The sequence below is a fragment of the Tasmannia lanceolata genome, unplaced genomic scaffold, assembly GCF_043159265.1.
Source record: "Tasmannia lanceolata isolate RefF3 unplaced genomic scaffold, GAP_Taslan_0.1 ptg000020l, whole genome shotgun sequence".
In the NCBI taxonomy this organism is placed as follows: domain Eukaryota; kingdom Viridiplantae; phylum Streptophyta; class Magnoliopsida; order Canellales; family Winteraceae; genus Tasmannia; species Tasmannia lanceolata.
Genome location: NW_027518697.1, coordinates 12,755,904 through 12,782,429, shown reverse-complemented (window position 1 = coordinate 12,782,429; position 26,526 = coordinate 12,755,904). Strand labels below are relative to the sequence as shown.

The 26,526-nt window shown below is 36.6% G+C and overlaps 2 protein-coding genes and 1 pseudogene across 7 annotated transcripts; 2 read left to right on the top strand and 1 right to left on the bottom strand.

Annotated features, from left to right (window-relative positions):
* Window positions 1-138: 138 nt before the first annotated feature.
* Window positions 139-10,733, bottom strand: UNG (uracil dna glycosylase). Its single transcript, XM_077364548.1, has 7 exons — window positions 10,357-10,733; window positions 9,499-9,719; window positions 8,339-8,497; window positions 5,701-5,731; window positions 2,055-2,190; window positions 1,424-1,507; window positions 139-758 (listed from the first exon to the last, which is right to left on the bottom strand). Exons 1-7 carry the CDS (start codon window positions 10,661-10,663, stop codon window positions 692-694), a joined length of 1,005 nt encoding a protein of 334 aa, XP_077220663.1. The 5' UTR covers window positions 10,664-10,733; the 3' UTR covers window positions 139-691.
* Window positions 10,734-13,003: 2,270 nt separating this feature from the next.
* LOC143854974 (CMP-sialic acid transporter 2-like) lies at window positions 13,004-21,108 on the top strand. Of its 6 annotated transcripts, none has more exons than XM_077365127.1 (15): window positions 13,004-13,111; window positions 14,785-14,897; window positions 14,978-15,041; window positions 15,157-15,268; window positions 15,475-15,554; window positions 18,339-18,414; window positions 18,512-18,612; window positions 18,789-18,860; window positions 19,191-19,242; window positions 19,346-19,387; window positions 19,459-19,580; window positions 19,688-19,747; window positions 19,830-19,878; window positions 20,677-20,771; window positions 20,874-21,108. In XM_077365127.1, the coding sequence occupies exons 2-15, from the start codon at window positions 14,828-14,830 to the stop codon at window positions 20,923-20,925; spliced, it is 1,047 nt and encodes a 348-aa protein (XP_077221242.1). In that variant the 5' UTR covers window positions 13,004-13,111; window positions 14,785-14,827; the 3' UTR covers window positions 20,926-21,108. The 6 variants fall into 6 exon arrangements, with proteins under 6 accessions (XP_077221242.1, XP_077221241.1, XP_077221238.1 ...); XM_077365126.1 differs by having other exon boundaries at window positions 13,010-13,111; window positions 14,785-14,845; XM_077365123.1 differs by having other exon boundaries at window positions 13,010-13,111; window positions 14,785-14,845; window positions 14,951-15,041.
* Window positions 21,109-22,919: 1,811 nt separating this feature from the next.
* On the top strand, window positions 22,920-25,298 carry LOC143853765 (xanthotoxin 5-hydroxylase CYP82C4 pseudogene; annotated as a pseudogene).
* The last annotated feature ends 1,228 nt before the right edge of the window (window positions 25,299-26,526 follow it).

Here is a 26,526-nt window from a genome sequence, read left to right as displayed (position 1 = left end):
CAAAATTCCTCCTGTCAATTTTGGCTTGGATTTCATAGGGAGGCGACAAGGACATCAGCAGACATGCAATGATTAGCCATGAGACATCCATGGTAGTCTCCGGGGATTTCAATGCTATATTGGAAACCAAACAAGTGATTTTGCTGACATGTCACCCAAATTCCAAGCAAAACCCCTAAGCCATCCAAGCTTTTGTGCAACCAAACAAATACTAAATGTCATAAACTAGCACACCAAGCATTGAGTTATTTGCAGACATTCATGCTGAATTTTGCACTACAGATGATTTTGTTTCCTCATTTCTAGCTATTCCCAACATCATTTTACATATATATGTTCAACTATCAACAAAATTAGCTGCTGTATAATATAACGCAGCTTTTCACACGCTTAGTATTAAGAGGAATTCTACAATGGCAACATCAGAAAAGAACACAAAATGCCATAGCTCTAGATAAAGAGCTATGGAACCCTGCTTCAAAATGCCAAGTTTCCAACTTGGATGAATCTGCTTCATACCAATTAGCCCCAAAAGCCTATAACTTGTAATAAAAACTATAGATATATGTATGTATTAGCCTATAACCTGTTATAAAAACTATAGATATATGTCTGTATTAGCCAATGAACTCCCATGAATCTACTTTTCCCAAAATGCAGCCCAAAATGATGATACAGGAACTTGGCCAGGTTAGAGTTGCCAATCTACAGGTAAAATCCCCATTTTCTCCAAGATCTGGTTTGTCTGAGAAAAATGCCTGTTTCAGCAGAACAAGAACGGGAAGTTAACAATTATATATCTTGTTAGACAAGTTTAAACAAAGATACAGAAAGCTAAGATACATGCTTGGCAGTTTCTTTAGGATATTAAAGAAGATACCCAACCTATATAATGCTACCTTGAATTATTCTATGATATCTTACTATTAAAAAGGGAAGGTAACTGTTTTGCACTGGGAAATATGCTACACTGCATGTGTCTATACTACATAATGCCAGCCACAAACTTTCACTACCAGCCTATTGGTACAGACTATAGAGATTCCACCACATAATACCATTCCCATTTCCATTATGAGTGGTGGGTCAATGCGTAAATAAGAAGAAAATTAAACAATACTGTACACCAGACATAAGCAAGGAAGTTTAAATGCATTGCTAGTGAATTGTTTGGTCTATGATTCAACTCACATTTCAACAAACCCAATTACTGTTCCATGTAGGCCTCTAAGATGGACCGACCCATATGTTATGGGACATTTATAATAAGAATAATGTAATCTAAAAGCATACATGGGATTTTCATTGAAAAATCTCAAAAAATGCTTTTTAATATAGAAAGATGCAGTTTCCACAAATATGAGAGTGCTTTATTTGCCAAAGGTCTAGATTAACTATCCCAGTGATCATGGATAAAACTAACCTGCAACCAAAGAAACCTCTATTGGCAGACAAACCAGAAGGATGGGCAGCTCTGAGAATGTGGTGATTTGACTCATCAATCAATCTGCATAATATGCTTCCTTGTTTAGTAAATAAAAGCTGAGATTTATATATATATATATAAAAGGAACACATCCAAACACTGCCATTCTTTTAAATGCCTGATTGCCCGTAATCAATGAGAATAAACTTCTAATAATAAGCAAATAATTATTAAGACATATCAGTGTTTAGCATAACTGAAAAGAAAATGCAATAGAACGTAAGGACAGCTCTTGATGACAGAAAAAACATGGCTCTTTCAATATATTTTTTTCTGAAATATGACTTTTATTACACCAATATCTGAAACAGGGACAAGATGTCCCTCGACATACAACCATTACACCCCCACTCATGGCTGTTTCAATATGACAAGTTTCTTTCTGTAGTTATGTGTTCTTTCAATAAACGAGTAAAGCTCTGTAGTTATATGTTCGGCTTTATAACAAGTTTCTTTCTGCGAATTTTAGAGAATTGTTTGGCTTTTGCCACATAAGAGCGAATTGTACGGCTTTTGCCATATCTGGGGTCACTGTCCCCAGATGCAAAGTTAATTCCACTGGATTTACCTTGACTTCTCTTGAGCAGAATTTCCCCATAGAAGAAATACAATCCCACTTTTCTTCTGTGAAATTGTTTGAATTACAGCATCGGTAAACCGCTCCCACCCTTTTCTTGCATGGGAATTTGCTTGATGGTTTCTCACTGAAAATAAAAAACAAAGTTAATAATGACTTGCAAAAGAAAGGGCTACCTACAGGCTTAAATTGTGCTGGAAGTGAGACATGATCTGATTATAAAAGTTTTTTTTTTTAAAAAAAAAACAGCTTTCTTTCTTTTACATGATTGCCATGTGATACCAGCAAAGTAGAGAGGTGACATACATTAAGCACAGATCCAAGTTCCAACACCCTCGGTTAACAGTATCCAAGGGCAGGGACATGATTAATTAGCTTACACAACATGTGGCATGAGAACCTGAGTAGAGAATCTTTATTAATTTTGGTCCGAGAAATCTCAACCCACATACGGTAAAGTTATATAATCCCAAGCATCTTAAATGCTATGCAGCCCATGATTTATCTCCAACAGTGGTCAGTGAGTTTTGCTAATTTATTTATGCATCATAAGTTGCAGGAAAAGATTAATCATACAAGGGAATTGTCATTTACAATTCAGGGTGTTAAAAACTTTTTAACCGTTTTCAAGCACAAGTGGGTTGAGCTCCTCAGAACCCAGAGTGGGTTGACCCTGTCACTAAATATTAATTTAGTAAGTACAAAAAAAGATGACAAATAGAGATCTGCCTGTGGAGCAGGTAAGCCAAGAACAATGCTAAGTCAAGTTGCCCAGACAATGTATACACAGCAATAATGACCATTGATCTGATGGGCCACCACCAATCTATATGAGCAAAAACATCCCACTCCAAGCAGTTCCTAGTATCTAAATCCAAAAAAGTGACTTTTTGGAAGCTTTGTCAACAAAATTTCACATTCAAGTATGACATTAATATTATGACTGAGAACTATTTGACAAATACTCACTAGTTAAATGCCTGGAATACTTGGGAGAAGAAACAAGACTACAATTTTTTAAGCAATGAAACCAAAAAATTATGTTACTCTAGATGATCTTCATTAAGATGAGATCATTCAAGTCTTGCAAAGCCAGAATAAGTGTTCTTTTAATAAGTACCATAAAATGTCACGTGCTAACATCTAAAGATACATACTAGTATTATAATGTTATCTTCTACTGATTCACTACACAGAATCCATTTGGGAAAAGACCCATTGGGGAAAACTTTGTTTTCTAATGCAGGGCGGAGCCGATGGAAGGGCTTTAGAAAACAATGGCAAGGACTGATGTGGTTAAGAATAGCGAACTAGATGGAAGCCAAGGGGACATTATGAAGAGAACTGATTTGGGCTGTGAGGTATGACAATATCATTTTTTAACAAATTTAAATGTTCGGGAAGATTGAACAAGATCCAGCCATCAGATCTGTTTGTGGTTCTTGAACAAAAATACATCCAGTCCTCAAATTTAAGGGATTGATCAAGTAGAACAGTAATCAACTAAGATATAACCATCAGATTCAAAATCAAAAGTAGGATTCAAGAAATTATTCATATCTGGCTGTTGTATTTACGATCAGGATTGATCATTAGAATATTTAGTGTGAATGAAGTCAAACACAGTATAATACGAGAACTTCCAATTCGATTCGATCCCCGATGCCATCAACTGGCAGTGAGAAGTCGAGTAGGCCCCAGTGATAGGCAGATCTTCTCAACACCAGGGCATCCCGTCACATCACCAGGGAATCACACCACTGGTTCCCTAGGGAGTCACACTCAAAGTTGAACGAGGCATCATACCAAGATCAATGGAGAATCACTAATCCAAAGTTACACAAGGCAAAGGGGCTGTTTTTCATTCATCATATGACGGCCCTAAGTCCTTTACAATGTATAGACCACCACATAACGACTTCTAGACACTTCCTACAACTAAAAAGACTCAAATGTAGGCCTTGTTGACCATGGTTTTAAATTTCTCCAGAACAGGCGAAATGTTTCTGTTTCCATCTCCACCGAAACAAAATCTCAATGAATTCCTTCCACGTCATTACTTCCGTCAAAATTCTCAAAATTCGACCGAAATTTTTGAAATTCAATCGAAATTTCCAAAATTAGACCAAAATGGTTGGAACAACAAAAAATGGAAAGATGTTATGATTTGCATTACATTTCATTTCATTAATGTAGAAAATGATATTTGGTAGGCAACATCATTGAACTGCACAACAAGGTAACCGTATCTTATGCATGGGATGTCAAATCAGCATAGGACCAACGCATGTCAAGGTGTCTAATGTGATTAAGCCATTGTGGATAGCTTTCTTGCTTATGTGATGGTTTTTAAGTATGTATTTGTGCTTATTCTAGCATTTCCCAAAAGTTCATCTTAAAATTTCATCATTTGCATATATTTCCACACACGTTCATGTGATTTTACAAGATTCCCACCGAAATTTCCATTGAAGCTGAAATGTTCCATGTCGACTGAAACCAAAACCGAAATTTAAAACCTTGCCCTTGACTAAAATCCTAAACTCTAGAAGTTCCTCTTCAGAATCCACGCAAATAAGAACCTCCCTCTGAACCAACAAAAATAAGGCCCTCCCTGGCTCCCCACTTAATATATCATGAGAATTGGTGGGTTCTATCTTTATTACAAAGGTCACCTATGTACTACTGACTAAATAAAAGAGAATAATTAAAATACCACTAGTGACTTATAATGACCCAAGTAACACTCTATCCACTAATAATAGGCTCCATCATCTTAATTTAACCTATTTTTTTATTTGTGAAGGATGGTTCCCATCAACTTCACAGCTAACATCGTTTGCCCATAGGAAAATGAAGACTTGCCTTGGTTTTTCAAAGCATGTATTTTAAGATTTCCTTCATAGTATATGATGCACATGTCACAAGACCCAACAGTCTCTCATGCTCCATATAATATAAATGTGCAAACTGCTTCCTAGAACAACATGGAGAAACAAATTGATCGATTCCAGAGGCATCTTACATTTAGTGGACATCCAAGAATCCTTGGCTTTGATGACTCCATTGATTGGGGTGGGCCATGTGAACAATATGATTCATTCTAAAACAAAGATCGGCCTTTTCATCAAAACTTCAAAGCAATATTGCCATCTGTTTTGTAATCGAAATGGCGGGACTGTCTGCTCATATTTAAAAGCAGTAGGTTTGCCTCATACCTACCCAGTGACTATACAAGAAACCAAAAAATCCAATAGATAAATAAATAAATAGAACTCTTGAACTATATTACACCTTGCTTAATGAACAAGATCAAGAAAAGGGGTCTACATGTTCTAGAGATTATAACTCTATATGTCAAACTCTAAGCTCATGCGCTGAAAAAAGAATGTTCTTTACTAGTAACTGCTGCAGAAATTTTCACTGTTAAAGATATACAGTAAATACCCAATAATTAGGAATAATTGAGAGAATTACATTGTGCTGACATTGATAGCAGAGATCAATCGATATTCTATGTAAAGTATATAAATGAGTAACTAAGATGTAGATAGAACGGAATGAGTAACTAAGATGTAGATAGAACGGCATACAGCATGGTTCACAAGCCACTCAGGTGAAAAAGAATGTTGCTTACCAGTAAGTACAGTGTTGAGAAGAAGAACACCCTACAATCGAAAGAAACTGTGTAAGGTATTTTCTTGGCAGTGAAAATTAATTAGCTACAAGGTTACAAAGCAATAACATCTTGTAGAAGCACATCAGTACACAATTAGTATTTAGCCAACAAACAAATGCATAAAATGTAAATCAACAAACTAGATATGCAAATAGAGCTACAATGCTATAAAACTAAAAAAGGAGAATAATCAAACAAGAATTTAGAAGTTAGCAAAAAAATTCATGAAAATATATTTCAATACTGGGAAACGTGCTTTAGGAAAGAAAATTATAGTCTTGTCATGCATGTCTTTTGTCAAGATGTTTATTAGCCAGCACCCTTGCAAAGCATGTAGCATCATACATCAAATACAATCGAAGTGATCATATAGATAAGCACAAACCTCATTCAATTTTCAAGGATGGCCATGAGCATACAAACTAAAGGCTTTGGTAACAAAAAGGACCAGAACAAGAACAATCTGACAAGGGAAATATGAATATATACAATGCCACTAGCTTTTATGTGGTTACAAATGGAGTGTGAAGTTCAAATATTACAAACTCGAGATTAATTAGTTCCATATATGGTGGAATTATATTGTCTACAGTGCTTCTGTTCCAAGATCAAGAAGATAATGGAGGGTCTGATTTGCAAACATGTAAGCAATGTAAGCAAATTGTATTCACCTAGTAGAAATACATTCATCAAAATATATTGGTATTGGCTTCACCACCTCATTTCAATTCATCATCCTGCCTCCTACAAAAGTTTTGAACAACAAACAAAACTATGATATGCTCAACAATGGCATTTCTCATGACACTAAGATCACATGCTTTTTGAAAGGCTCATTTGCCCCATGGCAGCATCTTCCTCACAAATTACCATAAAAATTCTCCTTATCAACATCTAGTACATGCCGTACTGCTTTATAGAGATGGATTTTTCTAAACCAGTTAGCACAAATGATCAAAATATATAGAGCTACATTTCACTTCAAGAAAAAGTTGACAATATGAATGATGAAAAGACATGAATAAATAAGCAGTTATCATTACCAATATCTGGAAAATGAGTGTGTATGGAAAAATCTGCATTTCCACTCATTATCACTATGATTTGCACAAAATGTGCATGGAATGCATACATAAATAAATGCATGCATACATAAGCAGATCCATGGATGGGTGCTATCATTCATGAAGCCTGCTGCTCTTAAAGTTGGAGAAGCGAGCTACTAAACCTCCACTCCTTAGTTTTGATTGATAGATTTAAAGAAGAGTGATAGACAGTGTTTTGCAGCCCCCAATTTTCAATTACGAAAGTTGATGGAGCAAATGAGGCAATGATGGCACATCCCGAACAACAAAACCATCAGCAGCCAACTTTTCATCAATTCTTTTCTTTTTTTTTGAATGGCAACTTTTCATCAATTCTAGTTAATAAATAAGCTGTCTTGCAGGAACGACTACACTGCTTTCCCAGTCAGATACGAGAACCAGTATAGTGCACAATTTTCAAACACAAGACTTTAATTTAAAAGGAAACAAACTGTGATTTGTGGACATGTGAACGACTACACTGCTTTCCCAGTCAGATGAGAGAACCAGTATAGAACACAATTTTCTAAACACAAGACTTTAATTAAAAGGGAAACAAACTACGATTTGTGGACATAGACACAAGTGTTGTGTGTCGACATAGATAGATATGGATTGTCGGACATGGCAAACCCCCAAAATTTGGAAATGGGAACACAACTAAAACAGAAAGTATATATAATCATCACGATTTGTGGGCACGGATTCATGTATTGAGTTTCAATATGAATACAAGGTGTCTGGCATTGCAAGCCCTAAAAATCTAGAAACTGTGACACACCCATACACATAGAAACATATAAAATTACTGATTACTATCATAATTTGCAACAATATAGATATGCTATTCATTTAACCAACTAATAAATCTTTAGATTAATCAACTACAATCTAAAACAAATATGAGATAATCAAATAACAATGCATTCATCAATTTGATCTAGTTTTCTTCAGTCTCAAATATGTGGTAACAAAGAGAGACCAATAGAATATAATGAATATAATATTGGAATAAGAGTTTGTTTATAGTTTTAGGTTAAGTGGAGGGGATATAACAACAAATATTAATTAAAGAAGAACTAACAAAAGAGTTTATAATAAAATAGGAGTTAATAATAAAAGAGGTAAACACAATATCCAATAAAAAACAAAACGTGACACTTGACACACTACAAAAAATGTGTCGACACGCGCACATTAAGTCTGAAACTTCTAGCAGTACATTTAAAAGTGTTCAACACATATCCAATAAAAAACAAAACGTGAAACTGGACAAACTACAAAAATGTGTCGACACGCCCACATTAAGTCTGAAACTTCTAGCAGTACATTTGAAAGTGTTCAACACATGTGTCAGCAATAAATTCAAAGCGTCAGCTATCAAGGAGAAGCTGTAATTGCAAAAATAATAATAAAGTAGCGCAACAAGCAATAGAGATAAAATGAAGTTTGAAAGAGGATACTATGTCTGTATAGGATTGTTTACATTATATCAAACTGTAATCTTTTACCTGTATGGCCCAACGTTCCAAATTTCCATGAGTTGGAATAGAGCAGCCCACATCTTGTCGAAGCTCCTTGAATATATTGACCAGACTTGAAGGAACCTTGATTCCTTCCGGTACTGAGAAAGCAAGGCCCATTGCTTGACCAGGTCCGTGATAAGGATCCTGAGATTTTAAAAAAAAGGATAAGCAACCCATGTCTTTCTTCTTTAGCATTGTCAAGATAGATAATTAAACCACAAGACAAATACTCAGCACGGTCAGATCATTGCATTATTTCCCTCTATCAACAAGACTACACTAAAATAAACAACTGAAGTACAAAATGCATAGTCAGAATTTCGTTTAGTTAAACTACAATGACGTAGAAGTGTGAAACAACCAATTACTCCAAAAGCTTAAGCTGTTAGAGTTGGTGTTATATAATCATTTTACCTTAACACTCCCCTCACTCCGTGGCCCCTCTTTTTTGGATTGCCCGTACATGGGGATTTTTAATATCAAGGAGTTATTGGGTTCTTAACAGAGGACCTGCCTTGAGACAATAGCTTTGATACCATGCGAAACAACCAATTAATCTAAAAGCTTAAGCTGTTAGAGTTGGTGTTATTTAATCATATATAATTATGCTGCAATACTCTCCCACCTGTGGCCCCTCTTTTTTGGGTTAGCCATACACGTGGCACATGTGGCCCCTGTTATGGGTTGGCCGTACATGTGGATATTTTAATATCAAGGAATTGTTGAGTTTTAAACCCAGGACCTGCCGTGAGGCAATAGCTCTGATACCATATGAAACAACCAATTACTCTTAAAGCTTAAGCCGTTAGAGTAGCTGTTAGTTACTCATTTATACAGTTACACTTCAACACACACACGACCTCCCATGAGGCAATAGCACTGATACCATGTGAAACTGTCAATTACTCCAAAAGCTTAAGCTGTTAGAGTTGGTGTTATTTAATCATTTATGCTTCAACAAGAAGTATAAAAAATGAGTTCAGTTTTTAATTTATTTCTAAAAATTTCTAAACAAGCACCAAAAGCACCCAATTGCTGAACGCAAGATTTTTGTCACAATTCCTCTATCGTTTCACTCACTTTTTAGCCCCAATTAATGAACACCAAATAGGGGAGAAAAAAATTAAGGTTTGAAATGAAGATACCTGGCCAATGATTACCGCCTTCACTCTGTCAAATGGTGTCGAGTTAAGAGCATTGAATATCAGAAATGGCGGAGGATAGATTGGGACACTTCCGTGTGCCTCTAGCTCGACGAACCTACATAGATTCTTCGCGTAGGGTTTCTGAAGCTCTCCGGGAAGAGCTTCCAACCATGTCTTCTCCACCAAAAGCTCCTCCAACTTCACAAAATCCATCCCTTCAGCTGGAAAACACATAAAATTGCATTAACTTACATTGACAAGGTTACATTAGTAAAGTTAAAGATTTCTAGTAAATTAAACTATTAAAACTCATAAATTTCTGCTTTTCCCGCCGATATGTTATCGCTCCGATACCTTGTAAAATTAAAGATTTCTACTAGTCTCAGTTACAATACAATTAGCCCTAATGAGAGTTTTTATAGAACACTTGAAGGAATAAAGAAAGAACTAGGTTAACATAACCGAGGAAAGTGATAACGATCAAAATCTTAAAACACAGAACACTGGATTAACTTACATTTATAAGGTTTACATTTGTAAAATTAAAGATTTCTACTAAATCACACTCTTAAAATTCATAAATTTGTACTTTTCCTGCCAATCTGTCGTCGTGCTCTAATACCGTGTAAAATTAAAGATTTCTGCTCGTCTCAGTTACAATACAATTAGCCCTAATATGTGTTTTTTACAGAAAACTCATAGGGATAAAGATTGAAAGAGATTAACCTAACCAAGGAAAGTAATAAAGACAGAGATCGTTCCTACTAAATCTAGCTTAGTTGCTAATCTACTGTAACAACATTAGTTAAGAAAAGCAGAAAAGACAAAAGGAAAAAAGTTAGAAATCTTTAATAATACCTTTAGATTTTGAGACTTTTTCGGTACAGATTCTGAGATTTTTTTTCGAAATGGCTAGGGCTTTGTTGAGCTCGATCCTGGCCTTCTGATCGGCCGTGAGATTCGAAGGAGATCCGATCTGAAGCTTATCGGCATTGTTGCAGGAGGATTTGCAGAGGGTTGATGATATGGTGGATTTGGGGGTTAGGGTTTCAGCAGAGGATTGGGATTTCAATCGCTTGGTTGGGCGGAACATATCTGTTAGGGTTTTGGAAGAAGACATTTTGGGGGTAAATTTTTGAGGAGAAAGGAAAGAGAGAGTGACCATTTAGAGAGAGAGAGAGAGAGAGAGAGAGGACCCAAACACTGTTTATGGCGCGAAATGGCCACAAATGGTGAGAAAGTGTATGAAGCTGACAAAAGAGTAAAGCTTATTTTGTTTTATTTTTGGCAACTGATAGTCGCACTACCGTATTTTAATAATTGCACTAACTTATTTTGTCTTTTATTGTTTAAACGGCTCTCAAAAGTTATTTTTTTATTGCATTTCCGCCCAAAAAGCTCTCAAAAGCCGGCAAAAAGAAAAGACAAGCCGAGTTTGTGCAATTATTAAAACATGGTATCATGGTTTTAAATTGCGACCGGATTTCGGATTTCGGTGAGGAACGAAACGAAATGGTACGGAAACCAAAATTCCCGAAATTTACAAAATTTTGGTAATTTCGTCGAAATTTTGAATAAAATAATACTTTTTTATTCTATTAAATAATTTCGATTGAAATTTTGGTAATTTCGTCCTAAAAAATCGGGATTTTGTGCGGCAATACCAAATTTCGCCCGGATTTTTGCTAAAATCTTGGTTTCGGATAAGTCCGAAATTTTAGCCAAAACTGAAATTTAAAACCATGCATGGTAGTGCCCATATGAGTTTTCATTGTTTCCATGAAACAAATTTTATGTCCTTTTTTAGGTCGAAAGAAAGAAGCGAGGGATTTCTCAAGTTATCTTCACTTTGGCACTACAATGTTTTTATAATTGCACTAACTCACTTTGTCTTTTAATTTTTGTTAGCTTTTGAAAGCTCTTTTGGGAGAGTTTTTATATGATGCCCGACTGTAAGTAGCGTAAAAAGGCTACCCCTTTGATTTTGATTTTGATTTTATTTTATTTTTATGATTAAGCAGGGGTTAGGCAACACCCCCACCAGATATATTAAAGAAGTAGGAACCAATAAGTACAAGAGGTCCCCAGGGCACATAATTAAACCACGGGGTTGGGCTTGGAGAGCTTAGAGAGAAAGGAAAAAAAGTAAATTACAACAATAAATCAGTCAATTCTAAGAATACCCTGATAAACTACAGCCTTTGTTAAATCTCGCCAGCTTGATCTCTGGATAGAATTTCCATCAGAGGCAAAGGGATGGAACGGATAGGAATATTTTCGCCTTTGCATGGACAACTTCTTTTTTATAGATAGTTGGCAGCGGAGTTTGTTTCTCTCCAAATATTCAAGATCCTCCAATCAATACTATCGAGATAGCTCTATGCTTTCTTGACATCCGGGAGATTTTTCCAAGGTGGATGGGATGATTTATCCATAGAAGAAACAACAAAGGTGGAGTCAGCTTCAATCCACAGTTTTTGTGATCCCCAATGCCATATCAGCAGTGACCCCAATACAGATAGCATGAATTTCCAGAGAATAAATTTCGCCTTTTGGAATTGACAGGGAGAAACAGTAGATCGCATCCCCATTTGAGTCCCTGATGATTCCTCCTATGCCACCTCCTTCGTCGGACAGAGACGCATTAGAATTGAGCTTAAATTCTCCCGGGATTGGCGGAATCCATCTGCAGAATCTGTCGGCTTTACAATTCAAGAGAAAGTTGTACCCGAAATTATTAGCCATTAGAATATTTCTGTCGGCATGATCATCAGAGATATTGAGATTTCTCAATTTTATCTTGATATCATCCATAATTTGACCGAAGACCTGTCTTTTGTACGAAGCCTTTCCTTCAAAAATTCAAAAATTCAGCTATTTCCATATTCTGTAAATAGAGGCAGCAAATGCTACCTTAATGGCAAGAGTACTATGTCTCTTTCCCTTCCAATTTGATATTTGATCTAACGGCATTACAGCAACACACTTTTTAAGAGGCTGCTGTTGGATCAAATATCAAGGGTGGTACTTTTGAAGTACCACCTTGACGCTACTTCACAGCCGGGCGCCATATAATTTCTCCTTTTGGGAAATGTGATAACATTTGACAGCAGTTTAAATAGTAAAAAATAAAACGAGTCAGTTCAACTGTCGAAATATGGCAGTGCCAATATCAGTAGCCATATTTTAATGAATGACTAACACTACCATCTTTTGATAATTGCACAAACTCATATTGTCTTTTTATTTAATAGGCTTCTAAGAGATTATTGGGAATTGTAATAACTTTTGACAGCTGGTTAAATAATAAAAGACAAGGTGACTATGTGCGATTGTCAAAATATATGCATCTTGCTCTAATGGTACAATAGGGTTCAATTAGCGGTATTGATCATTTGAGATCAACAACGACTTTTCATTAATCGGACCGTCCATCTAGTGGGCATCTAGTGGGCCATACTTAATATCGGCACTCCCTTGCTTTAATAAAGGCACTCTTCTTTTTAGTAAGGGAGAGCGACAGAGAACCGAGGATCTCCTTTTCTCAGCTTATTCGATTTCTCGCTCTCTGGAATTTGGCTTAGCAATGGAATACAGAAAACTCAAAGATCAGGTGATAGTCTTTCCATATGCTAAATGCTCATTTTTTCTCTTGTTCTGTTGATCAAATCCATAGGACTGTTTTGGGTTCTTTTTCGTTTTTGTTTGTTTGTTTTTTTTTTTGCATTGGGTTTGGACTAATTTGCATTTCCATGAATCGATTGGCATTTTTTACAAATACCCATCTTTGAAAACTCGAAAGCTCATCTGGGTTTTATGCTTGTTTGTTTCTTTTTTAGTTTCAAGTTTCTATGTCGGTTTCTTTAGTCAGTCTATATTGATTGAGGAATATTGATTAGTTCTGAGATTTGGGTATTTCAGTTTGGTTGGAATTAGGCATTACTGCAGCTACCCATTCGTGGAATTTTCAAAATGGCATTTGGGTTCTGTTTAAGTTCTTATTTTTACAATTCTCATCTGGGTTCCTTTTAGATTTGATTGTATCGAAACTTGATTGCAATTAGGCTTTTTTGTCTGTAAATATCATGCTTCCTATTTTTTTGGATTTTGAGAACTAATTTTTTTAGTTTTTTGGTTCCATTATGTCTGTATTTAATTATGAGAACTGATTTTAAAAAAAAAAAAATAGTTCTATTTTTTCTGTACATATTATGCCTCATGTTTGTTTGGATTATGAGAACTGATTTTTTTAAAATTTTAGTTTTATTTTGTCTGTAAATATTATGCTCCCTGTTTGTTTTGGATTATGAGAACTGATTTTTTATTTTTTTGGTTCCATCGTAGGTTTGATTGTATTGCAACTTCGTTTAGGGTTTTTTGCAGCCACTCGTTTGTGGAAAGTTCGTGGTTGCTATCTAAGTTCCTGCTTTTCATCTTAAGTTGTTACGACCCCTTGAATCAAAATCGTGTGAAAAGTAAAAACAAGATAGAAGAAAGAATAAAGACCTATTCGAGATGGTTGAATCTCCTAAAACAGCCTTCTCATTCCATTCATACATGAAAGAGAAAGAAATTACATTCTTATAGTCTTAGCATTCCTACTACTTGGGAAACAGTCAACACTTTCTAAATCGTAAGGGATACTTAGGAAACAAGACTAAAATAAAAGAAACTAATATAAAGGGGAATATCTCAGCTATAGAGCAAGAAATAAGGAAATTCACTAATAAAGAAATCAAGGAAATCTTGTAGCCAATCTCGGATACGTAACATAAGTTCACACCCAGGTTCTTTAGTTGGTTATTTTTTTATTAATTTGAAAAGTAGGTGCTGGATCTTGGTTGAAAGTAATTTTGTTTCTTTAGGTCTGAAACTGCTTTATTTGGTCCTCTTGGTGTATGTATTTCGTGCATTTCCTTAACATCTGTTTTGGGAGATTCAAAGTAGGGTATTTTTGGGTAAGTTATGTTGGATGTTGATAACCTTTTTTTCGTTCTTTTTATGTATGTTGATAACTTGATCCATTTTCTTCTTATACCTTTTCATTTTGTAATTAATATCTTATAGTCCTGGGTTCAGGTTCCCATTTTTTTATGCAGTGGTTGAATTTTTAAGTGAAAATCTAACATTTATTATATATTTTTAATCTGATAAGAACTTTAAGGCCATGAATTAGTTTCATTGAATTGAGGCTTTTAATTTGTTGAAAACTATACATATATAAACTAGGAGGAAAGTTCTTTTATAATTTTTTCTTAATGTACTTGTTGGTAATGGGACTTGCAGGAGAAAGATGGGGAGCTTGTTGAAAGGGATATAAAGGACCTATATGGGAAACCTCTCTCAGGTGGTATGTTTTTGTCAAAGCTCAAGCTTGAACCCGGAGCAGCACCTGATGGGTAGTTTTCCTTTTTGTTTTTTGCCTTTCTGAGACAAAACTTTGTTTCTTTAGCTCTTAAAACAGCTCATGATTCTGCAGTTCCTGTAAATAATATGGTCAGCTTTGGAGGCAACTTGGCTGAGAGGTCCAAGTGGAAACTCAAGTAAGAACAATAGAGAAATGTTAATAGTATTTCACTTGGTACCTGATCAGAATAAAATATTTGAAATCATCTAATGGTGCGTTGTTTATCTCGTTCCATTTTCTTGTGGTCGTAGGTCAATTGTTACAATTGCCCTGACATTGCTTACAAGTTCACAGGCAATCTTGATTGTGTGGTCTAAAAGAGCTGGGAAGTATGAGTACAGTGTTACCACTGCAAATTTTTCGGTGAGGAAATAATGACATCCTTTGTATGAATTTATTTCAAGATCATTACCAACTCCCAATCGGTTATCTTCCTTGTATAAAAGAAACGGATATATTAAAAAGCCTGTCACAGTTCTGAAAAATATGCTATTATGGAATTCAAACATGAATTATGATTTTTTTAATCTATTTGAAAACTTGATCCTTTTTATTTTTATTCGAGTTAGGTAGAGGCTTTGAAATGTGCTCTATCACTTGCTGCTCTTGGGAGGATATGGAAAAGTGAAGGTGTCACAGAAGATAACAAGTAAGAATAGTTCAATGTTAATCATTTTTTATAGCATGTTTTCTTTGAATTTTGCATAAAAAATGTTGAAGATTTATTTGCGTCATTTGATTACCTGAAGTTAGGATATTATAACCTTTCACCCTGATTAGCATGTGAAGTGCTTGGGCTACTACTATTAAAGATTTAGGGACAATGTGTATCTAGGATTTTGAACTTGGGCCTCTAAATCTTGATATAAAACTTAGCTTTTATCCTTAGATTGTTCTTGAGTACTGATTTGTAAACTTTAATTTGTTGTTGTCATTATAGTTTTCTAAATGCAAGATAGAGTGCTTTTTTTCTCTCAACAAGGAATGGTCACTAAGATCTTAAGGCTTCTATTGAAGAATCAATTAGTTCCCATCACATGGAATTGAAGTTTTTGCTTGTGGAATTAAGTACTCTATTTTATTGAGAAAATCATAAAAATAAAGAGCTAGACTAAACATGTTTAGGCCCTTATTCATACCCCTATACTCCATTTGAAATATTAAGTGTGTTACTAGGTGTGCTCTTTCAGGCGTTTATGTTGATTGTTTGCACTTATTAATAGAAAGCGGTCCCACAGGGAGTCTTGTTCCCCAACTACCCTCCACCATTTATGAAGTTAAGGTCTAAGGTCGCTACTTTGGTGTGCTATCTTCCTACTTTGAAAGATTCGACTTGCTAGAGTATTGTTGCCAAACTTCAAGATTAATGTTGTATATGACTGGGTAATACCATGCTAGCCACACCATGGCCCTTAAATTTTTATGCAAAACTTTATCTGGCCTCGAGCTGTTATTTGGCCACGAGCTGTCTTCTACACACTTGTGTTGTTTACCTGTTGTGACATATCGTCAAGTATTTGATCAATATGTCTGCAAACTAGTTCCTAAATGTATCTATGAAGAAGGTTTTCGGTCTCCACGGAAATGTTTTGGGTTCAGTTGAGAATTTCGGTGAAAATCCTGTAAAATCACGAAAACATATGGAAATATATACAAATGATAAAATTTTAAGATGAAACTTCATAAAATGCTAGAATAAACACAAATGCATACTTAAAAACCGACACATACTGATATAGTATACCATTGATACTATTTTGGTATCAATATGCATTTCAGTTTCGGTGGGGAGAGTACAAAAGCATTTTGATCGTTTCTTATCGGTTTCGGTAGAAATTTAAAAAGTTGGTTATTAAATTGTGAAACAACCAGTTACTCCAAAAGCTTAAGCTGTTGGAGAAGGTGTTATTTAATCTTTTATACTGTAACACCCGCCTCACGTGTGGCCCCTCTTTTTAGGGTTGGCTTACGTGTGGCCCCTCTTTTTGGGTTTGGCCATTACATGTGGATTTTTAATATGAAGGAGGTTTGAAGTCAGGACCATTGGTCTGATACCATGTGAAACAACCACTAACTCCAAAAGCATAAGCTGTTGGAGAAGGCATTATTTAATCTTTTATACTTTAACAGAAATGATGTTTATAAAATCTGTACCGTAAGTAGATCAGTGCATACCGAGTGGAACACTCAAGCTTTGAGTAGGCAAACTGCTTTAGGGTTTTAGGTTTCGCACATCTTTGTGGGTTATGTGGTCTTGGTTAGGCACGTGGAAATATAATTTTTTGTGCTAGTGTGCTTTATAGAGGAAGTTTGGATTAAAGATTTTACACCCCACATTCTTATAGTATGACAGGTGCGTCTATATATGCATACAGAGTGATGATTGAATAAGGGAATTTCATGTTTAATCTCAGATAGTAGCTGTATAATTTCAGGCCAATAATAGTGAACTGACCACAGAGGATTACCATTCTTTTTTAGGAGGTTAATGAGCACTTGGCTGTCCGATTGAATCTAAACTTTTTTCAATTTAATATTTTACAAAATCCTAGACCATCAGGTAAATATCTTGTTTCAGCAAAAAGCATATTTGTTCCAATTCCATAAAAATGAAAAAAAAAGCAAACATGCGGCCTTTTAATCTCGAAAGAGTCGGAAAGACTCATCCACCTCCTGAGCTTCCTGGATTACCTTTGGAGACGCCATCCCATTGAGATTTAAAAGTGCTTGGAGGTTTTTCCCAATGAGCCTACATCATTCTTCTTGGGTATGGTTGATTTGAAATTATTCCTAGCTGCGATAAAGCAAGAGTTTCCATAAAATTACAAGCCTTTGGAGGCTTGTAAGCTTTTGATAAATCTCTTATCCAGTCCATAACATTTTAATAATCGAATTACCAGTATTAGATTTACCCTCCATTCTTCCATACATTTCCTTCAAGATCCCATTCTAGACGTTCTTTAATTCTCCCATCAACGGCCACCGCTTTATTAAGTAGTTTTCATGCGAAACAGCTGATTTTAGTTGTAAATCAAGCCAAATGTTTTTTGCCCATTTGGCATTTCTGACTTTGTGGTGAACTTTCAGAGTTTGAAGGGGCACCAGATAAATCTATCCTTGTTACTCTGAAATTTAAAATTGAGATTTCTGATTTCAATGCGTACATCTGGTTTCTTGACTGAACCCAAAAAGCATATTCGTACGGAACATCTGGTTTTATCTCTAGTTAACATGTTGCTTTGATTAGTGATATACTTTGACTATTGCTCTGCTGGAATAGGTTATAAAATGAATTGATACAATATATGGTCTGTTTCTTGATAACTGCCAGACCTAGGTTAAACTGAACAGATACAAAGCACGGTCTGGTTCGATAGAGATTAGATTGCTTGTTCTCTCCAGTTCTTATGTGTGCCTTTCTGTTTTTTCTCAGGTTAAGTACATCATTGGATGAAGTTATTGTTTATCCTATACCTGCGGCACTTTACCTTGTTAAGAACTTACTACAGGTAGGCCATGTTAAGCTTTATTTTGAATAATAAGTTTTGTAAACTTGCAATAATGAAAATCTTGGGTATATTATATTTTTTATTTTTTGCTGCACAGTATTACATCTTTGCCTATGTGGATGCACCGGGTTACCAGATACTGAAGAACCTGAATATTATCAGCACTGGTGTGTTATACCGTATTATTCTGAAGAAACAGTAAGGCTTATGCTCTGGCATTTTCATGTTATGTTGGGCTTCTGCAGTGTTTTCATAATTGAAAAAAAAAAACATTCCTTCTTAATGAAAATCATGTGCAAATTGGGGGTTTATCTGTTTAAACTGAGATTCGTGTATTATAATTTCTCCGTCACTTATTGATTATTTCTTTTCAGGTTAAGCAAAATCCAGTGGGCAGCTTTTATTCTATTATGTGCAGGATGCACAACAGCACAACTCGACTCTTCGTGAGTATAATTTGTTGCCATGGAAATAGTGTGTTGTCTGTTTGTCTGTATAATTAATTTTTTGCCTTCTTTATTGGTATAAAAAGGATGTAATATCATAAATAAAATCAGTAAAAACTAATAGCATGCCTTGAAGTTTGCGATACATATGATTTGAAGGTCAGATAATCATTAAACAGTAGAAGTTTCTTCTTGTTTGTCTGTAAAAAGCAACAAAACAGTGTACTAACATTTCACAATTCAGTTTCTTCTCAGCCTCTCTTTCTAATAAGTTTATCATGGCCATTAAGATTTATTAGCCACTTCTTATTGACAACATTGTTCACGCAGTTCAGAGGACCGTGTTCTTCAAACTCATTTTGAAGGTTGGATGATGGCTATTGTGAGTTCTGAGCTCTTGAATCATTGTACTCGAGAAAAGAAGACTTTTTAAAGCTGATACTAGTGTTCATGACAATCATTGAAATTAATTATTTGTTTTGCAGGTTATGGCACTATTAAGTGGCTTTGCTGGGGTCTACACAGAGGTTTCTCTTTGGTACTCTATCACACTTCTTATTTATGACTCCCGCTAAGCCATTTCCCATGCACTCTGCAGGCAATTATTAAAAAGCGTCCTTCACGAAATATCAATGTACAAAACTTTTGGCTCTATGTCTTTGGGATGGCCTTTAATGCTGTTGCAATATTGGTTCAAGATTTTGATGCAGTCATGAACAAGTAAGATTGGAGATATTTCTAGTTTGAAGTTTGATGCCTTTTCTTATGCTATCCAGTAAATTTGTTAATCTCAATTACTTAGCATGACTTACATCTATAATGTTCAGGGGTTTCTTTCACGGCTATTCGTTTATCACAACTTGCATGATTCTTAATCATGCACTCAGGTATTTATATGATCTCTGTAATGGGCATTTATCTGATCTCTGTAATGGGCATTTATCTAATCTCTGTAATGGTTATCTGCAGTGGAATTGCCGTATCAATGGTAATGAAATATGCTGATAATATCGTGAAGGTAAGTTGTGGACACGGATAGTTTTCAATTTTCATTTGATAATACAGTAATGTTATTTGTAAGAAGGATTATTGTGATTACTAATTTTTTAAATTGATGAAAATGGGTTCAGAACTCATTGAGTATCACTACCCTTTTCTGGCAACGATATGTCGATGGATGCCAATAAATGCTTAGGTCTCTTAAAAAGGTCTTTTTTTCCTTTTCTATCATACATCTATTGCCACCAATCTAGGGGTTAGGATTTTTCTAATTTCAGTCTATGCACTTTTTGGCCACGGCCATCCATGGTTTGTACCCAGTGGATTACCAGTCTGAATCTTGTGCATTTATATTATCTAAATTTCTTTTCTGGTTATGAAAATAAATTAACCAGAAAAGAAATTTCACTATACATAATAGTTGCAAAACAAGGAAGAGTTTTAACTTAAGGCTGTCCCATCTCCAAAGGAAACTTGTATCTGATGCAGTGATGTGTTCTCTAGGATGTCAATTTTATACAAAAATGTACTGTAGTTGGTACTAAGTATGTCAACAATTTCAGCTGCAATCCGAGTTCTGAACACTTTATGGTGGTTGTATCTCTAGGCAATCTTCTCCCCCATTTTGAGAGCATTCCAAACTCCCCTTTTGTTACCTGCTTTTTATTAATTCATTTTCTTATTTACTTGTGAAAAATAGATTACCTTCTTATGTACAATTCTCTTTCATCAATTTATTTTCTGCTTACTAGCTCTTTGCTTGAATTCTAAAGTAATCTCTCATGCAAAATTTACTTGGTTGTTCATACATATACAGGTGTATTCTACTTCAGTGGCGATGCTTCTAACTGCCATCATATCTGTGTTTCTCTTTGGGTTTCATCTCTCCCTTGCCTTCTTCCTCGGATCAACGTAACTATAACTTTTAGCCCTCATCATCTTTACTTTTATGTGATAGTTTAGTTATTCTTCTCCGCATTAAATCAAAGTTTTAACTGCAAGGCATGCTTTCAGGGTCGTTTCTGTCTCAATTTATCTGCACTCCATTGGGAAGCTGCAAAGATAATCCGCGTCGCATCCTGCATAATTTTCGCGGTTGAGCGGCCAATGTAAACTTCCTTTTGTGTGTCCAAGTGTGTGTGGGTTTGTTGTATTTTTTTTTCTCATTGATGTACTTAAAAACCGAATTTTACAACTTTTGTTTGCTCTTTTGATTGTTTTGAGACCCCATTGGTCTCATTGTTCCTTCTGTTTTGCTTTTTTCTTAATGCATTACCATTAAAAAAATCAATTTTTAGGGCACAATATTGCATGTTCTCTCTTGGGTAAATTCTTTTTCATCCTCAACTGTAGTTTCTATAGTGGGAAAATAAAGAGCAAAAATTTAAAAAAGTTCTATTAGGGCCCGTTTGGATGCCGAGAAGATTTTGATTTGGATTTTTCACATTTGCAGCCCATTTTGCGTTGTGATTTGGATCCGGATCAAATCCTTGGATTTCCAAATTAGCGACTGACAGTGAAAAAATCAGATTTCCAAATAAGCTGTGGAAATAAGTAATTGGAAATCCACAGATCTGGCAGTTTTCTCACCCTCTTTGCTCCTCAACCTCTCCCCTCCACTAGGAAGTACCCCCATTCCTCTCTCTCTCTCTCTCTCAACATGAGGTGGCGGATCTATTCATTTTATATTCAAAACTCAATTCCAAATCCAAATACAAAATATAAGGTATCCAAACGGGTCCTTAAAGATATTTTTAAAGCCTCCCCCTTTGTCTTTAACCTCCATTAAAAAGATCTTTAATCGTATAAGTTCTTTCACTGCATTCCATATTTTCTTACTAGGTAACCCACTTGAGTGAGAACTGCCAATCTTGCATAGAAGGTAAGGTTTTCACCCAGATGAATCTGGATGTATTGGGGATAGGCTGACCGAACATGCATTCATTCAAACAGTTTCATCAGTGGAAAATAATAATTTGATTAAGTAGGATGTTGTCTTTATCAGCTAACCATTCAGGAAAAAAAGAAGAAGAAGATGTCTTTATCTGCTACCATCTCATATATTTTAAAATTAATGTGTATTCATGTTGTGACTAGGTAATTAAAAGAAATAAAAAATCTTAGTAGAGCCGTTCTTGCAAGCGGACTAAGTTGGTTACTAACACCTTCCAACTCGTTTTGATCAGAGTCATCCATGGATCGTAGAACCCTAATTTTTAGTTGATGACTTCGATTGTGTCATTCAAATGAACAATGCATGTAATTTCATCTTCTCACTTCATTCATCTTATTCATCTCCCTGGACCTGGTGCCGTGCTATGACATAGAGTTCAATGCTCTTCTTCTAAATAAAACTTTGGACACTTGTCCCACCATCTTCCCCACATGAATGGCATTGGGTATCAGTTGATTTAGACAGATCGATTAAGTCTTTTAAAGCTCGTCTTGTTGGTAAAGGCTTCAATCAACTCAAAGGATTGAACTCTGTAGGGACACTCAGACCCAATGGCGATCTGCATTGTTTTTTTTTTTTTTTTTTTTTTTGAATTGTAGATTAACCGAGGCAGTTATAGATGCTATAACGAAACTTCGTAAGAAAGTATCTCGAGAAATCTATGTAGATCGAATTGGGTCTCAATCGGAAGGGTTCATAATCTCATCCGTCCAATGAGCGAACTGCCAAGAAGGTGTTTGTTCTTATGTTTCCAATGAATGGGATCTAAATCAATTAGATGTCCATAATGCACTTCTAAGTGTGGAATATCACTGCCCTATTTTTCGTCTTAGAAAAAAATATTAACCGTCCAAAGATTCTTCTTAAGCTCATGCAAGCCGAATGTCAACCATCCAAAGATTCTTCTTTAACTCATTCAAGCGAATAGCTCTAAGTAAAACTAGAACAAGAAAATGGAAGACAGGGACTTGCATTTTTCTCTGGTGTTTGATCTTCAAGCCCAAAAGGTTAAGATCTTTACATAAAGAAGAAACCATGTAGGAAATGATATTAGAAAAGGAGAGGAAAAATCAGCACTCCATTGATCTCTCTAATCCAATCCATCCATGGATTTGCTTCTTCAATTTCAAACAATTGCTGGGCCTTTTGCCTTGTTCATTTTCTTCAATCTATGGATGGGATGGAGTAAGAACGAGAAGGGAAAGATCAAGGGTGCACCAGAACTCGCCGGTGGGTGGCCTATAATTGGCCACCTACATCTTCTAGGCGGGCCCGAGCCACTTTATAAAAAGCTCGGGGCCATGGCGGATCAATGTGGGCCTGCTTTTATGATCCGGATCGGCATGTATCGGACCCTTATTGTGAGCAATTGGGAAGTTGCTAAAGATTGCCTTGTTACCAATGACAAGATTCTCGCTTCCCGTCCCAAAATTGCTATGGGGAAGTATATGGGCTATGACCACGCCATGCTTGGGGTAGCCCCTTATGGACCTTATTATCGTGAGGTGCGAAAAATAACCATGCTTCACCTTCTATCCAATGGCCGGATCGTGGAGCTCAAGCACGTATGGACGACCAAGATTGAAGCCCGAGTAAAAGAGATGAATGCAATGTGGGTGAAGAATGATCGGCGTCCGATTAAGATTGAGATGAAGGAATGGTTCAAAGAATTGAATTTTAATGTGGTTGTAAGAATGATTGCCGGAAAGAGATCTCTTAGCGTCCCCGGATTTCAAAAGGCGATTGATCGGTTTTTATCTAGTGGATGCTTTTGTTATTTCGGACGCAATTCCTTTCCTTGAGTGGATGGATTTGAATGGGAACATATGTTCCATGAAGAGGGCCGCTGAGGAACTGGATGAGATCATGGTAAAGTTGTTGGAGGATCATCGCCGTAAAGGGGCGTCCGGCGAGGCCGAGGGCGAGCAGGACTTCATGGATGTGATGATTTCACTCATGGAGGATTCTAAGTTCTCCAGCCATGACCCTGATATCATTACTAAGGCAACTTCTCTGGTATGTTTATTTTTTCGCAAGGCATTCCTTCTTGGATGGGTCACTATCGAAAAATCACATGGATCGGACGGTTCTAAATGCCTATATGAAAATAGGTTGGCTAGGATCATTCAATTAGTTCTTAGGGTGCAATCATACCATCACAAGTAGACTAGATCCCATCAGAGCTTCAAAGTTTAGGTGTGTTTGGGCGAGAGTAGTACCAGGACGGATGACCTCCAAGGAAGTCCCATTTTGCACCCCTCTTTTATATCCATTTAAAAAAAGGATCGTTCAGTCCTTATTTCATATAAGGCGCAGGCAATAAAAGGTGGGCCTCACCAAAATGAATGGTCGTGATCAATGATCATACCATCTACACGGCATTTTTGTGGGTCCCATTTGGCTTCTACCAAATGGCAGTGCAATTGTTTCCACCTCTTTCTCTTCATTTCCAACTCCTTTTGTTTCTCTTCACGGCTCTGTTCACGGTTTCTTTTGACATAAGATGGGTGAAAAACAAATTTTTTGTTTTGTGGCCGCTTTATGTGGAAAGAGAAAGTCTCTACCTGAAAATAAGAGATGAGAAACAGAAGGGGGTGAAATGCAGCCATTTTTAGGAAAAGTACAAATAAGAAGTGGTGGAAATATCATTTCCTTGCCCTGTTTGGACTGTAAGAATTTTCAGGGAAAGTTTGGAAAGTAATGACATTTCTAAAAGTTCCTACTTTTTTACACATGAAAAATGATTATCTCAACCGACCCCACTCAATTTTTACTTAGAGGGTCCTTCATTAGTTAATATCCCTCTAAATTAACCATAACCATATTATCAGTCCTTCCAATTATTTGAATTTCACTTGTGATCCAATTTCTAGGCTCTCATTCTAGGCGGGGCCAAGACCACAGCATTCTCTTTAAGAGGGGCCCTCTCCTTACTCTTGAACAATTGCCACGTCTTAAAGAAGGCTCGAGCTGAGTTGGACATCCACATAGGCAAAGATAGACACGTGGAAGAATCAGATATCAAGAACCTACCGTACCTTCAAGCCATCGTCAAGGAAACATTACGCATATGCCCTGCAGGGGTTCTCACCATATCAAATGAAGCCTTAGAAGATTGCCAAGTGGCCGGATTCCAAGTCCCCGCGGGCTCTCGGGTACTTGTGAACATATGGAAGTTGCAAAGGGACCCGCTCGTGTGGCCGGACCCTTTAGAATTCCGGCCAGAGAGGTTTTTAAGCGATCGCGCGGACTTCGACTTTAGGGGTCAACATTTTTAGTACATTCCGTTCGGGTCCGGCCGGAGAGTATGCCCCGGCGTCTCATTGGCTCTCAATGTGATGTACTGGACCCTTGTACATTTGGTCCATGGGTTCGAGCTAGATACCCCAAGTGGTGCACCTATTGAACTAGCCGAGAGCATATGCCAGAGGGATTTAGACCCTCTAGAAGTCCTCATTACCCCACGTTTCCCTACTAAGTTTTAACAGTGGTAGAGACATTAGAGATTTGAGTTGCATTTGTAAGAGGTTGAATCTTATTGCCAAGGACTAGTGGTAATGCAATATGGATAGCATTTTCTGGTTTATTAAAGGGAAATGATGTCACCACAAATATATTTAGACATTTGCACAAACCCAGCTCGTCAGAGCTTTTTGGGGAAATATAATAACCTTTTGACCTCTCTTTAAATACTAGGAGGCTGTTCTCCCATGCAAAAGTCTGCCACCAAATGCCTTTCCTTGCTAGGAAATTTCGTTTGAAGCAATTTAGCAGCCGACTTTTGCATGAGAGAACTACCACATTTCGTTGGAAGCAATTTTGCCGCGGACTTTTGCATGACAGAACCACCACCTTTCGTGGGAAGCAATTTTGTGGCCGACTTTTGCATGAGAGAACAACCACCTCAGATGATTTTTAAGAGTAAGACAAAATTTGCCAAAATGTGAGCCTGTGTGGCTGTATTCTTCCGTCATTTTACCCGTGACATTGGATGGGGTGTTTGGATTTAGGGAGGGAAATGATATCCCCGCTAAACGGATAAAATCCCCCCCTTTAACGGTTTCTGTGAGAATGGTTCACTGCTTGAGGATAAATTCACCCACTTTAACGTGGGGAGGGGGGGGGAGGGGGTTGGGATTTTATCCGTCAGAGGGGTGGGGATATCATTGCCCAAAAATTATTGAAAATAAAATTTAGGCGTGCAACTCGGGTCAATTTTTGGGAATTTGGGCACATTCCTAATAAATCCATTGTCTAGTAGAAAATTAATGAAAATAAATTTTTTTATGGAAAAATATTCCATGGAAAATAAAATTCCAGGTTCTAGTAAGTTTCAGTTTTACTTGAAACAAGGAAATTTTTTATTTGGGGAAATAATTCCTTTGAAGATATATTTTCCAAACACTAGGGGTGCAACTTGGGTTGGGTTGAGGCCAACTTGAACCCGGCCCTAGGAACCATTTACTCAACCTGAACCCAACCAAACCCGATATGAGTTCCAACCCGATGAGGTTCAACCCGACCCAACCTGAGGAACCTCTTTTTCCTACCCGAACCTTACCCGACCCGACCTGACCCGAGTTCCAACCCGAGTTTTCAAGCTTATTAATTTTTTTTTTAAAAAATGTCCAGTTTCACTCGGGCCAGGTTGCCCAAAGCCTCAACCCGAACCCAACCTGAACTGCACCCAACCCAAAACGACTATTTTTTTTT

Excerpts from the sequence above, each read along its gene's own strand:
- UNG (XM_077364548.1), bottom strand. The coding sequence starts at position 10,663 with ATGGTCACTCTCTCTTTCCTTTCTCCTCAAAAATTTACCCCCAAAATG. Across the intron at positions 8,498-9,498 it reads AGGCGGTAATCATTGGCCAG|GATCCTTATCACGGACCTGG; the intron begins GTATCTTCATTT and ends TTAAAATCTCAG. Across the intron at positions 5,732-8,338 it reads TGGAACGTTGGGCCATACAG|GGTGTTCTTCTTCTCAACAC; the intron begins GTAAAAGATTAC and ends TTTCGATTGTAG.
- LOC143854974 (XM_077365121.1), top strand. The coding sequence starts at position 13,085 with ATGGAATACAGAAAACTCAAAGATCAG. Across the intron at positions 18,613-18,788 it reads CGTATTATTCTGAAGAAACA|GTTAAGCAAAATCCAGTGGG; the intron begins GTAAGGCTTATG and ends ATTTCTTTTCAG. Across the intron at positions 19,388-19,458 it reads TTGCTGGGGTCTACACAGAG|GCAATTATTAAAAAGCGTCC; the intron begins GTTTCTCTTTGG and ends TGCACTCTGCAG.